General features: G+C 38.8%; 1 protein-coding gene across 1 annotated transcript in view; it reads right to left on the reverse strand.

The window, feature by feature from the left end:
• Positions 1-9563, reverse strand: part of LOC139454409 (sodium- and chloride-dependent glycine transporter 1-like) — a 54705-nt gene extending 45142 nt beyond the window's left edge. Inside the window, exons 1-2 of the mRNA XM_071236098.1 lie at positions 9481-9563; positions 9161-9322 (exon numbers count right to left, since the gene is read on the reverse strand). Coding sequence (XP_071092199.1) covers positions 9161-9308 — 148 coding nt within the window. The 5' untranslated portion in view covers positions 9309-9322; positions 9481-9563. The remainder of the gene's footprint in view (positions 1-9160; positions 9323-9480) is intronic.
• Positions 9564-15583: the final 6020 nt, after the last annotated feature.

The raw sequence follows: 15583 nt of genomic DNA on the forward strand, positions 1-15583 counted from the left end.
TTGCGTGTTGTTGCCAAAGATCTTCTCCATGTACATTAAGAACAGTCCTGTCCGGAAAACACGAGATCTGTGAAGATCCGGGGTAGAATAGGTCTTCAGCAACCCATTCTTGCCGTAAAAGGCTACTATACTTGTCGTAAGAGGCGACTAACGGGATCGGGTGGTCAGGCTCGCTGACTTGGTTGATGCATGTCATCGATCCCAATTGCGTAGATCAATGCTCATGATATCAATCACTGGATTTCTGGTCCAGACTCGATTATTTACAGACTGACGTCATATAGCTTGAAAATAAGAAATTTATAAAAATCATCAATAGGCACCAGTTCACCTTAAGTTTCAACAAGAAATTTTTAATGGATTTTTTTAGTTCTGGTAAAGAACTTTTTTTCATCATGGAAAATCATGAAAAAAAGTTTTTAAAAATATATAATAAACGGACTGACAGCCATAGTTATCGCTATATCCCCCTGTTTTCATTAACAAATCTCATTGCTTTGGACCAGGGGAGAATTTTGTCTCATAGGTAAAACTTTCAAGGATAATCACCTGATTGGTATTTACTTTTAATGTAGATATATTTGAACGTGAAGTAGGGGTTTGTTTGCTAATAATTACAATGTTAACGAGTGACCTTCTGGTGCACCTAATCCTGCATGGTGCCTTGACATTTGTGCACAAACACAAGGTTAACGCGACATAGATTCATTGCAGCAGTCACTCCTCTATGTGCAGTCGGCTTACAACCGGCACTCCGACAGATATTCAGATTCCCGGTTACCTGTATATGTTAAAACAGAACCGAACCACCGACGCATACCCGTTTAACAATGCTCAGCATACGTCAGACCGGCAGGCTATTAGGCACGTGTAGGGTTAGCGGTTTGTTTGTTGTTTAACGCCGCATTCAGCAATATTCCAGCTGTCTGACGGTGGTCTGTAAAATAATCGAGTCTGGACCAGACAATCCAGTGATTGACATCATGAGCATCGATCCACGCAATTGGGATCGATGACATGCATCAACCAAGTCAGCGAGCCTGACCACCCGATCGCGTTAGTCGCCCCTTACGACAAGCATAGTCGCCTTTTACGACAAGCATAGATTGCTGAAGACCTATTCTACCCCGGATCTTCACGGGGCATGATACTACTAAGATCTTAATCAATAACATGACATACGATAAATCGAACCACCGATTAGTACATGTGCGACAAGCCTTGGTTAGCCTGGACCAATTCTACCCCTTTCCCGACTGCATGGAACCGTATGACAGAACCAACAAAGAGCATAACCCAAAGACTTCGAACAGTTTAGAAATTGAAAAAATGTCCCAAATATTTGACGGAAAGTGTGCTCAAGATCAGTGCTACATGTTCACTCAAAGGTGTATTTCAATATCATATATTCCAACATCACAGCACATGTACTCCACTTTTAACTGCTTTTGTTGTTGAACGCCGCACTCCAGCAATATTTAGCAATTCGTAAAGTTTAGATCAGACCATCCTGTAGTCATGAGCATTGATCTAGTTGGAATACGATGACCCGCAATCAACCAACCCACAGAGCCGGAACACTGGTGGCTTTCAGTCTCCTCTTAGGACCAGGGCCCACTTGCACAAAGCGATCTTAGCGCTAAGACTATTGTAAGCCTATGTTAAAGTATGGAAGTTACGATCATCTTAGCGCTAAGATCGCTTTGTGCAAGTGGGCCCTGAACAGGTTGCTGGGTCCTGTTAGACTAACATCTAGTCTCTGACATGAACATATTTTGCAGAAGAGTGAGTGAGTGAGTTGGGTTTAACGCCGCTTTTAACAGTATTCCAGTTATATCAAGGCGTTTTGCAGAAGAAAAAAATGTTGTAAAATTATAGGTATAAAATATAATAAAAAGGAGCCCAGAGACTTCCTTCATTTTCAGATACAGCAGCAATCTTGCCAAACATTATAGACTTGCATGGGCTGCATTGGATATATGTTTCAGGGTCTGTATGACAGACCAGGGACCGCTTAACCATGACAACTTGCACAAGTCCCTAAGGCAATGAATATTACTTTAAATAATACTTTCTAGATCATATAGATATTAAGAACATGCGTCCCCATAACAGAATGGCGTCCACAGTCGTGTCCGCTTATCTAGACTTGCCCATCAGAGGGATGGAATTACTATATATCCATGGACCTCTCATTCAGTTTTGCCTTGGAGCAAGGCTAAGCTTAACCACTTAAACTGACTGTCGTAGAGTCGTCGTTGCCAGGCTGCACTGTTTCATATCCTTTATTCGTCTCCAGACTCGTACTTTCTATCATGGATGTGTTTGCAAATCAAAGCTCCAAAACCATTTTCCAAAATCATGAGAAACCCGGTGTACATTTCCGATTATTTAATGTAACCATGTTTTCCATGAATCGTAATGAATTAGTGATGCCGTCAAACGTTCGCAATGAGGTCAAAGTGGCATGCCCCACTGGTGACAGCCGTCACCTGACAAAATACGAAACATATTGTCACGGAAAACAGTTGCTTCTTCAAACACCAAACATTAACCTGCCAAAATGATAACAAAGTATCTTGAACTCCTGTTCTGAAAAAGCAAAATATGTTACACAAATTATCTCTGACATGTTTATGAAAAGAACCTATCTTGTTGACAACGTTCAGATATGACGTTAAAGCTCGACTACAGTGAGTGAGTGAGTATGGTTTTACGCCGCTCTTTGCAATATTCCAGCGATATCACGGCGGGGAACACCAGCAATGGGCTTCACATTGTACCCATGTCGGGAATCGAACCCGGGTCTTCGGCTTGGCGAGCGAATGAATACAAATAATATGTCAAATATCTAATTCTTGAATTCTTGATTCTATGGTACAGGTCCATATGGTGAATCCCATCGGAAATCATTTTGGTCACTGGAAATTTGGAAATGTCCCCCACAACCACATACGTCACTGGAGAAGTATCTTCAAAAGCACCTTATAACTGCTTGTTTTCAATGATATCTGTAAGTTTCATATTGAAGTCCGTCTTTGTCCTATATGACAAGTCTCCACGTTGTAGGTTGTTCCCAGCTGTATCAGCATAGAAGGACCATCCTGTTGCTGTTCAGACGACCTTGACCTCTACAAACATATGCTAAGAACGTGACCCAGTTCAGTGTTTTGTCGTTCTTAACACAGTTCTTCTACAAACATTCAGAAAGCTAGGAGATCAAATGTATTGCAAGCCAGCTATGTCCGTTTGTTGAAATATCCTGTTTTGAGTCATGGCGCCAATTCGTCTCCTGTTTAGACTGGTATTATGTACAATTGCGGTTTTGATTGGTTGGTTGGTTTGTTGTTTAACGCCGCACTCAGCAATATTCCAGCTATATGACGGCGGTCTGTAAATAATCGAGTCTGGACCAGACAATCCAGTGATTATTATCATGAGCAATTGGGATCGATGACATGTATCAACCAAGTCAGCGAGCCTGACCACCCAATCCCGTTAGTCGCCTTTTGCGACAAGCATAGTCACCTTTTACGGCAAGCATGGGTTGCTGAAGACCTAGTCTACCCCGGAATCTTTAAGGGTTTGAATAGGTAGCCCATGCTTGCCGTAAAAAGGGACTAAGCTTGTATCCAACTTTCTTGGATCGATGCTCATGATGTCAATCACTTGATTGTCTGGTCCAGACTCGACTAAACTATGTATAGCTGGAATATTGCGGCAAACAAACAAACAAACACTACTTGCGTACGTCATAATGCGCATCGATGCTCGGAACAAGTTTCCTAGTCATCGGTGCTTTTCTTACGTTATTGTAAATCTTTCATCATTGTTCGTGGTACTTGTTCATCGTGGTTTGAGAAATAATTTTTTAAGGAAAAACACCTTGCAAGAATGAATGTTTTGGCAGCAATTTCGTTGTTGCTTTTCAGACAGAAAAACAGTCAGAAGCATACTTATTTTTTTAAAGAATTTAAGGGGGCAATGTATTTATTTTTTAATAAAAGCGGCTAAAAAACTTATCGGGCGTTTCCGGATCAACAGGAGAAGAAGTGTGTTCTGGCGTCGAGTATCACGTCACGACCCTTTACCTGGAGTGCCATAAAAATCGAAGGCAGTCGTATTGCGTGCAAACATATTTGGGTTCAAGACTTCCATCGAGCTGTAATAATTCCATAGGCTGTTAATTAATCACCTCGATACCGAAAGGGACACACGTTTGTGACTTAGTTGGTAGTGAGAGCGAGTAAAAAACGAGATCTAGGCTCGATTCCTTTAAATCACAATTTTGTATTTATTTTTTATGTTTATTCAGGACACAACCATTTGTTTATCACAATATAGATCTTGATTATCGATCAGATCGTCTTGACTTGGGTGCCGCCATTTTGTTTGAAGCAAATGCAAGTGATACGAGAGGTGAAATGTGATTGGTCCATAGGATAGGCTTAGTTGGGACATAACTCATAACAGCCATTGGTGGCGCTACGATCGAGCCCAGGAATTCCAGCCTAGTTCGGCGAGGGTGGAAACTGGACTTTTAAAGTCAGTTAACTCCCTTGCCTCGGGAAGATGGTGGAAACCGCACCCTTGTATTTGACATTTCGAGGTTTGAATGCACATTGTCAACCGATTGAGATCGTTGGTATAACCCGCTTATCAATCACGACACACCCAAGTCATAGCGCGCACACATTGTGTAATACATTGAGGATATTTATAGTCGTCAAATACATTGTTAATCTCGTTCAATGGCGTTGTTAGATACGTTCACGTGAGGCATACTTCCTGCATATCAGATTTCATAATGACACCGAGTCGACACACCGATTTAACTGACTGCAATAACTAATTTCAATGCAACGATAGTTATTAACACATTACAGTTTTACCCCGTTACTCCGGACTCGACTGTTCCATCTGAAATCGCCCGGATTAAGGCTTTTCCGGATTATTAGGGTTTAAATGTACCCAGTGACCCATAAATATCACTCAGATTTAACTGACTGCAATAACTAATTTCAATGCAACGATAGTTATTAACAAATTACAGTTTTACCCCGTTACTCCGGACTCGACGGTTCCATCTGATATCGCCCGGATTAAGGCGTTTCCGGATTATTAGGGTTTAAATGTACCCAGTGACCCATATATATCACTCAGAACAAGCAGTATACACATTAAAGTAGGGTAATTGTATACCCAGCATTTATGCTTATCTACCTGGCATCATCAGTGTCAGAGAATAAACCGGATAATCGTACCCCTCAAGAACATTCCGCAACAACGGCGTATCTAAATTACACCTGGAGACAAATGATTTGGGGGAGTTTCAATAGTTAGACCCCCACTGAAGAAAACCGCCATTGTTGTGCGCCGAGCCGGCCGGAAACACGAATATCCCAATCTAGCCTTGCACGGTAAATCATCGACCTCAATCACGTCACCATGTAAGCAAATATGGTTGTGTTGGTTCAAGGAACTATCCAATGTTCTTAAAACGGTGCAAAGCGGTCCGACAACAAACGCTCCTTTTTGAGCGGTTGAAGCAATATGTTAATGGCCGAAAGAGTTGATAAGGACTACAACACTGTCTCAACATCTAGAAAACCAAACCATTTTTTAAACTAAGTTCATAAAGAAATTATCATAATTGCGGCTGACGCTAATATATACTGAACAAAAAAAGTTAGAGATGATGAATATTTTGGGGGGATTTGTGTGCTCGATCTCCACTACAAAAATGTCCCCCAAAATATTCAAGATCCGTAACATTTTTTCAAACCAGAGTATTTTTGTTTGCAAATATTGTAAGTTGTATCAGCGTCACACGTATGCCTCCCGGCTCTTGGTATAAAACCTGACGAGGGACGCAGAACACCATATGTATCCCGAGTGTTACAACTGCAACGAATTTATGTTACCGACATGTTTTAATAAATTCAAAATCGATAGAAAACAGCTTTTCGATTGATCTGGGGCTTAACTTGTGCTATGTCACGTGAGTCTCATTGACTCGGAAAAAGCGTGCGTCCTTTTTTCTTCGCAGCGGGATATAAGGGATTTATTCTCCCGCTCAGAAATTTATTTTCCTCCCAAGCGGGATATATCGTATTTTATCAAGATCACGTGAAACAATCAGGCCTCATTCTGACATAGAGATATGATAATCTGAATTGCCACATGTTTGGTTACGAAATTTACACGCAATTGTACATTTATTCTCAAAACTTCCAAATGTATTTTTTCTGTAAATCGTACGGCAATCAAGTTAAAAAATTCAAAAAGGTGTTTGTTAATGCTTGTGATTAATTGCTTTATTTTGTTGAAATGGTTTCTGCGTGATCGCACGATTTCATCTGTATCACTAATTACTTAACATTAAAATACACTGCATTCACAACAAAAACTGACATAGCATGTAAACATTACATAATATATAGTGTCATTTGAAAACACACATTTATATTGTCATGAACATCCGGGGTAGAATAGGTCTTCAGCAACCCATGCTTGCCGTAAGCTTGTCGTTAGAGGCGAATTAAGGGATTGGGTGGTCAGGCTCGCTGACTTGGTTGATGAATGTCATCGTATCCCAATTGCATGGATCGATGTTCATGATGTCAATCACTGGATTGTCTGGTACAGACCCGATTATTTACAGACCGCCGTCATACAGCTGGAATATTGCTGTGTATGCTACTGGAACAAGCTGGAACGTGTGACTCACTAGATTTTCTTTTCCAGCTAAATTTTATACAGACCACCGCTATATAGCTGTAATATAGCCGAGTGCGGTGTTAAAAAAACCCACACGATTACAAAACTTGTTTCTTTGCGAGCAGGACGTCCTTAAGGAAGTGGTTCAGGGAAATACACGAGGTCATTCAAGACGCCATTGCAGCAACCGAGATTTGAAACTATCAATAATCATATAAACAGAATCCCCGTTAATCCGGACGGCACCTTTACCAGCGTAACCGTGTGGATTAAGGCATGTCTAGAGTAACGAATCATACATCGACCTTCCTTACACTTAGCGTCCACAATTGTGGGTGTCTGGATTATCGAGGCTTCAATGTATATGACAGAATGACCGTGAATGCACGTCGGTCGCCGGTAATCCACACATCTCGTTTGAGTGTACATAAGGTCGTATCCTTCCCATTTCAAGTGAAGCCTCGTAAATCAGGACCCACCCGCTGGAAATTCATTATGAGATAAACTGTTTTCCTTTAAAGGGGAAGTGTACACGCAAAAATCACTTTCTTTCTTTTTCTAAACAAAACGCAATTTTAGAATTAGTTAGTATCTGTGTTTGAAAATATACACTCATTTTTTTTCACAGTGAAAGTAGGAAGCTCACAATAGTGTGAAAGTGATATGCCGTTATGAGGCCTTCGTTTTACGAGCGAAATAGGCCTGAGTTATCCCCCTTAGATTATGACGTAATTGGTGCCAATTCAACTGGGTCCCTGTCTATTCTCAACGCAAAATATATCAAGGACCAGTTTGCGGTAAAACAACATGGTCTACGACACACTCCGGCGCAGTGGTGACTCAGCATAACACAATTCTGGCTGGCATCTGAGATGCTAGAATCACAAAACTGTACCTACACCACGTGAAGCGGCTCTAACAAAGCATGATGACGTCATAATGTTTATCAATTGGCACCAATGACGTCATATTGCAAGGGACATAAGCCATGGTGTTTTTGTTATGGAAATAGAACACTTGGTAAATGTGAAAAATATAAATCGTTTTAGTGCAAAAAATATGTTAATTAAATATGATGTTTTTATATTTTTGTCTATGACACTTCTATGTTAACACTTTTAATGTGGAAAAAGTACAAGAAAAAAAGGTTCATTTCCGTGTGAACTTGCCCTTTAAAGCATAACAGTTGATTCAGTGCAAAAGCATGTGAATTAATGTGATTTCGATATGAGTCGATATTACTATAGAGTAAATACGTTATCATCGTCCGTACTGAAAGGTTTCCAGATTAATGAGGTCTAGCGTAGGCACATCTGTTGAAATATTACACCTCTTATATCAAGTCCGCCTTGAAACACGTTCATCAAACTTCAAGTGGAGCCTACACTCCCTGTAAAACAGTTTTTTTTCATGTGAGGGTAATTAAATACATGTACTTGTAAAACGAAATGTAAGCCCTAGGCTGAATGGAGTGATAAGCGCAATTAGCCACACAAATTTCGCGTAGAATGACTGCGAAAAACAAATGGACTGACATGTGTCTTTTCTCGTGTTGTCAAGGCAACACACTGCCTCACTGCATAAGAAACGTTTTAGTCAGCGTTGCCCGTCTCTGCGTGTTTTCTCGGGAGATCGCTTCAGATATGCCAGGTATTATACGACCTGCCTCAAATTGTCGTCCTTTCTCTTCACTCCTATGTCATCAGCGATAGACTCAGTTGTCTTCGGGTCTTTCCTTATTGTGATCATCAATGTTAATTGTCGCAAAATGCTCGCAAGGCGGACCCATTGTTTTCAGACATATTTTAACTAACCGGATCAAACGAGATATCACGTCGATGCTCCACGGCTGTTTCAGCGTTCATTGGAGTCGTGCTAACTCGAAAACATGAACATATGAAACTTCGAGAGAAGAAAAAATTCCAGATGGAGAAATAATCTATGAAACCTGTCCTGCGCGTCCACTTGAGATACACGTTATTTCGAGACCGTATTGTTCGGTATACGGCAGGTTCAATGATATTTTTTATTAAGCCTCAACCCATTTAACGTGGTTTTATATATCTGGTTCATAACTTTCAGATACCTTTTGTTTTCGGTCACATGTGACTTTCATTGATTTAGTTTTGTATGTTCAAATTCGACTTATTTATTTTATAATCACTGACAATTTATGAAAAGAAGTATTTCGAAATTTTGTCTTTCTCCGTTAAAAATTCACAAAACACGTGTTTCAGATTTAGTAATAAATATCTTTTAAATACTAAACAAACATCTCAAATAACTACAATATTTTATTTACTTTCAGGGAGGAGGAAATGTTTGTTAACAGTTACTTCCTGCACATCTTTCTAGGAAATAGAGATAGGGAAAGAGAGTCGTTAAATGTCGCTTTGACAAAATTTTCCACTGAAAGAGAACAAAAGAAAATTGCACTTACCGCCCCCGTTCCTATTGCAGAGGTAGGGGAATCGCCACAGATTGCCTAGGCCCACGCTGTACCCGGCAAGGGACAAAAGAAAGTCGAGTTTTCGTGTCCATTTTTCCTTCGGAATAATTGCCGGCAAGGAATCTTTTCCATCGACCATTTTGTAGAGCGGACCTGTGGTAAAAGTAGAAAGATCCGTGACTCACTCAAACTGTGCCTGCGAAAATCCAGATTTCAGAAAAAAATAAGAAAGAGGATTTTCATATGAGAAACCGTCTCCTTTGAGTATAAAGTCGAGTGATGAGCGCGTGGTGTGCAACTATAATGCTTACAGTCAACGGAGATGAGTAGTTGTCCTTTACACTGCTTGATTTACACAGCCCGGCGATCACACTCACTTATGAATGGGCTGCCTCTCCCATCTGCTTATTATTCGACGTTTTCGCGCTCTGCGCATGTGCGTCATCCCACGTGACAAAACTGGGTCACCGTGATCGATTTTCACACGCGGCGTGTTCCGGGATTGTTAATGTTATCAGCCCTGCACGTTGTTTATGAAACTGTGCGAATCTAAAGCGCACACGTGTGTGCGAGGCTTTCCCTGTTATTATGCTAAACTACACAACAACTTAAGTTAACTCTCTTATAACAGAAAGATATAGTCTAGAAATAATTACCAATCTGAATTGACAGATGAAATGCCTTTAAGAACCGAGATACACATAAATATTAGATGTATTGAAACTGATCTTTTTCATATACATATATAACTTGCTTCTGTGTTTGCTAAGAAACACTAAATCTGGAATATTTTATATAATATAATTACATCAATCAGAGAACATATACCGGTATATTGTCGCTGTATCAAGAACTACCAATGCACCCAAACATATCATCATTTCATGGTCTCATTTTATTTTTTGAAACATAAACGTACTTATTGTTTGATAGAAGTTGACGGGTGACAACGCTGACTTAGGTTTAAAGTGTTGTTTTTTTATGCTGTAATAGAGACGTCTCGGTGTAGATTCTATACCGCTGTCAAGCAAGACTGAACGACATTAGCATGACACCGCGGGTATGCGGGTATATGGATCTATAAAGAACCCTCGCTATTACAGTACAAGTAGAGATTGCTGCAGAGCATCAATAGCTCCCTGCAATATAATGTTATGTGCAGAGGAAGGAAGTGTAAGCTATGGGAGGAGAGAATACTTATCTTTGGAAAGCACAATAAAAGAAACAGTGTCTTTAATTGGTCAGCAAAAAGAAAACCCAGGCAAGAAAACTGGGCCTGTCAGGCAAAACTTGATATATACCCACTATTAGTGCCAATGAAAAAAATCCTATATAGATAACACAACAAATGTCATTCTAAAGCATGCTTTTGCAGCAAATATCAATATTTCTGGTCAAAATGTTGGGGTGGGTTAAATAAAGCAAACTTTTAAAATAGTAAACACAAAAAATGTAATGGATCCACTCTAAATATACTTCAGTTCAAATGTAAAAATTCACGCAATCATTAATGGATTCCCATTTATCTAGCAGCAAGTTAGGGAACATACAGTTTGGCCACGTTATCTATGAATATTGAGAATTATCTTACATATTGTAAAAACAAAGGCCATAGTTCACTTTTCTCAAAACTTCTATTAAGTAATCACAAACTAAAAATTGAAACAATTGTAGATATACAAAAACACCAACCCCATTTGAACAACGTCTCTGTGAAACATGTGATGTCTAAGAAGATGAACAACATTACGCACTGTCTTACATAATACAACCAAGAAAGAGAACCACAAATAATCCCCAGTCACGATAAAGAATTTGGTACACTCTGTTAAAAGGAGCAGATTCTTAATAAGTTTACCAACAGTTATCCAGAAACAACTTCCAAGATCTGTTAACATATCAACAATTACAAACAAATTCCTTGTACAGGTATGTACAACATTACCATAGTTTTGCTCAATTCTCATATTGTTTCGATATAATTATAATACACTTGTTTTTTAATTAAAATTGTTATAATGTACCTCCTTTGAATGTTGAATGTTCCTGTGTTTTTTAATTGTCGTTTATTGTGCATGTATTTTGTAGTTTGTGATTGTGTAATATTGCCACTGTTTCTTCATGGAATGTTCCGCAATACATATCTCATCTAAAACATCTTTGTTGTATAATAGTTTCTTACAGTTGTTTACGGGGGCATGGTTGGCCCAGTCGCCGAAGGCGCTGCAATTCGCTATGCAGAGTTGTGTCCCTTGGGCACGCCAGAAACCTATGACAGTGTGTTTGAATCTCGCTTCGCCCCGATTTTGTTGTCAGCACAAAACCCTTGCTCGTTGGTTTCACCAAAGTGCTGAACGTCTAAGACCTGCATCACTTCAGACTTTCCTCCCACATCAAGCTGACACGGAATACTATTCAAGACGGCGTTAAACCCAACTACCTCACTCACTCTTGTGTATACAGTTAAGTATTTAAAACAATGCTGTGCTCAACTATGCACTGCAAGCACCATACATGTGATTATGAAGACAACTAATAAAATATTTCTAATATCAAAGCCGTTGTTTTACATGTGTTGCTTATGGAACAAAGTCATATTTTATAGAAGCCAGTTATTTAATCGTGTTGAACAATATGTTGCAATGGCAGTGTGAAAATTGAGTGCGCGTGACAGGCTTGGCCTAAATTCCTTCCTGGAACGTTTCTCGATGGCTGCCTGAATAGCATACGATACATTGCAAAGGTAGTGCACAATTGAACGGTTCGTGTAAGGGAGATAATCACTCACTCTCAGTGATACAGCTTGAATAAGATACGATGTACAGCAATGCAAGGTCAGTGCGTGATTTATCACTTCTATACTACGCCTATAGCTAAAGGAGATAATCGCTCAATGCGCAATAGTTTATTCTTACAAAATATAGACCGGTTAACTTTAGCGAAATAGGATCATTTTTAGATCTTTTAAAAACAAAATGAACTAATTTCATGGGTTATCAGCATTACGAAAAGTGACTAAGTCTCAGAATAGCAAGATGATTTTGAAGTATCTCTTATTGCTGGAAAAGATAAACATCAACATTTCACGCACATTTCACATGATTTGTATGTTTCGTTTCGGTAACTGTGTGGCTTGAAATTTCAAAGAAACCAACATGTCGACTTACATGCTATACAATTAACCTCTCCCGTATACTTCCCCGCCTTAAGGGGGGGGGGGGGAGAATAATAAAGACGTTGCGAGCCATAAACTTTTGTGTAGTTTGAAAAACTCACTAGTATTTTGTCATGTTATAATGTTGTGTTTCTGTTAAAAGTTTTGTTCTTGTTATGATTTACATAAGGAATATAACTGTACCACAATGGCAACCACCTGGTATTATTTTACAGAATTATTCTTGAGTGTCCGCCCTTATGCATATGTGTCTTCGGTTTAATAGTAAGTAGTTTCTTTTCTAGGACCGAGAATCGCTAAGTAAGGATTGTGGAGTTTCAAGTTACAAAATGACATTCCATTAACAGACTCAGTGCTGGTCCTTATGTAGCGGGGCCTTGGGGTGGATCTTGAGACAGATAACAGAGATCATATTAACAAGCAAAAACCACTGTGTAGCCAAGTATGTAACGTAACAATGACAATAGCGGGAGAAGTACAACGTTGTCCTAGCCGACAGTCAACGTTATGCTTTTGACTTCATGAACATACATGACGAAGTGCATACATACATAATACATAATTTACCCTCACGTTTTACCAAAAAAGGGTTCATAACTCGTTTACTGGGCGTGCATGTTGTTTTGAGAAATAATAAACATTACTGACCACGAAGAAGACACAGGTGTCTAAATTGAACGAGATTTATTAAAACACGCCCCGCGCTTCCGATTTTCATTCTTCATGCCGCCGTGGGTTTTTTTGGTGATTGTTCTGTTCAAGATCTGTGGGAACATGGGGGTTTATTGGTAATTTTATGGGAAATTTATGCATTACTAATTTTATCTACAATTGTCTGTGACAATTCATTTTTGGTATAAGTGTTAAACACATCTCGGTAGGTTGTGTCTTCAGTTCTATTGTTAACGAAGCCCCAGAATTCATACCACGTGTTAGACAATTTGTCACAATAATGAAAGGGAGACCCTGAATAGTCTACCGCGTTTTTTCCACGGTTTTTCAAAGGTGTTTAGGAACTCAGTACGGGAGGTAACCGCATACGAAGCAAAAACAATAGTGATACATATAAAAGTGGAACTAGTTAACGAATATTGCATTCAAACGATACATTGATTTTCTTCTTAATGCGTATATATTAATATTACATTCTAAATAACTATTTTTTATGCGTATATATTAATATTACATTCTAAATAACTATTTTTTTTTCTTTTTTCACTGGCATGTTATGATATATGAGACAAGCAATTTTTCCATAAATTGTACTTTATTATGATGGTTAGCGTTGCTTTGTTGGCATAATAATATGAGTATTTGTATGGATGGATTATAAAAATCAAAATTAGGACAGTGGTAAGTAAAATATATTTAAAAGGGATTTGATTCCTATAATAAAAAAAATAATAATGTATTTGGTGATTTCTTTGAGGGGCATTTAGAATTTGGAGTACTAAGTAAGGATAAGATATATGGATGAACAACTTCTTTATTACAATCATGAGCGACGTTTCGGTGTATGTTCTCACACGTTAGAATATCACCTGCTTGATAACCTACACCGAAATGGCGCTCCTAATTGTAATTATGTTGTTCATCCATACATCTTATCCTTACTTATTTGGTGATTGTCTAAGGTCCCCTACACACAAACCTCTGTGTTTTTCCAAATCCCCGTCACATACCGTTATTGTATCAACAAGAGAAATGACTCCAAAAAACACATGTTGCTAAAAGAAATCGATGTCTCAATAAATATTGATACAAGTACAGTATACTGCGGTTATAACTAACTCAAAGGGACCTCTAAACTTAGTTCGTAATAACCGTAGTTCGTTATAAGCATATATAAAGCATATATACAACAAATGGCCGGGAATAAAAAATAAGTTCGTTATATCGGTCAGTTCGTTATGAGCGTGTTCGTTATAAACGTAGTTGACTGTATATGATGTTTGGTTTACTAGATATATAAGATATTTGTAAAAGAATATTCTCTCTCTAACTTATTTGAAAGGAAGCTATCGTATAAAGATTAGCGTCAAATACTTACATAAATTGTAAATTGAAACTTAAGTAACTTAAATAGGTGATATTCTGCAGTTACCATGTAAGGGACTATATTATTCCCACACAAGTTATTCCGTTACATTCCAACTACGGTAAACTACGTTTATAACGAACACGCTCATAACGAACTGACCGATATAACGAACTTATTTTTAGTCCCGGCCATTTGTTGTACATATGCTGTATATATGCTTATATCGAACTACGGTTATAACAAACTAAAATTAGTGGTCCCTTTGAGTTCGTTATAACCGTAGTTTATTGTATACCAAAGCTGTTTGTTTTATATCCAGCACATTGCTTTTACTATGTTTGTACTTTCTTTAAATTAGTTCATAAGATTGTAATTGGTTTTCCTCTTTACACCTCAAATTGAACGATCTTTGGATATTAAAGTTTGTTTGTTTGTTGTTTTACGCCACACTAATCAAGATCCCACCTGTATGGCGGCTGCTTGTACAAAATCATGACTTGAGCAGGCACACCAGTAACTGACATTGTAAGCAACGAGCCACGCCGTCGGGGTACAGAGGCGCGAAACCACGTTATCGAGTCTGAGGTTCTACTACACCAAACCAGAACTGTTGTGCATGTTAGGTATGTTTACATTGTAAGTGCGCCAATGCGCACGTGCAGTGACGTCACTTTAGGTGTGACGTCATTATGTTGTTGTAACCTGGGCAGCTGTGTGAGGCAGTGCCAGTTCCACATTAAACAGTGATTGAGCCAACTGCGATTTTGTTATGTACTGAAGATTTGATGTTCCTCCAATGTGCGGGTCGGACAAATAACATAATACATACACAACAGTGGCGACGAGGATAAAACTTTCTATACGTGAATACAGTCAGTGCTTTTCCATAATGGCAGGCGTCATTGGAGATGTTGGACAGTTCGATGAAAGTTTAGAAGATTGGATGTCATATTCTGAAAGAGTGAGTTTATATTTCGATGCTAATGACATTCCAAATGAACGAAGAGTTTCCGGGTTTCTTTCCATGATTGGTGCAAAAACTTACAATGTTCTCAAATCGTTGGTTTCTCCTGATTTGCCTCGTACACGTACTTTGGAACAATTATTCACTGTTTTACGTGATCATTTTATGCCTAGACCAAGTGTTATTGCTGAAAGATACAGATTTCACAAGAAAATGCAGACCGAAAACGAAACT

This window comes from Haliotis cracherodii, unplaced genomic scaffold (genome assembly GCF_022045235.1).
Source record: "Haliotis cracherodii isolate W230 unplaced genomic scaffold, xgHalCrac1.p SCAF_10, whole genome shotgun sequence".
NCBI lineage: Eukaryota > Metazoa > Mollusca > Gastropoda > Lepetellida > Haliotidae > Haliotis > Haliotis cracherodii.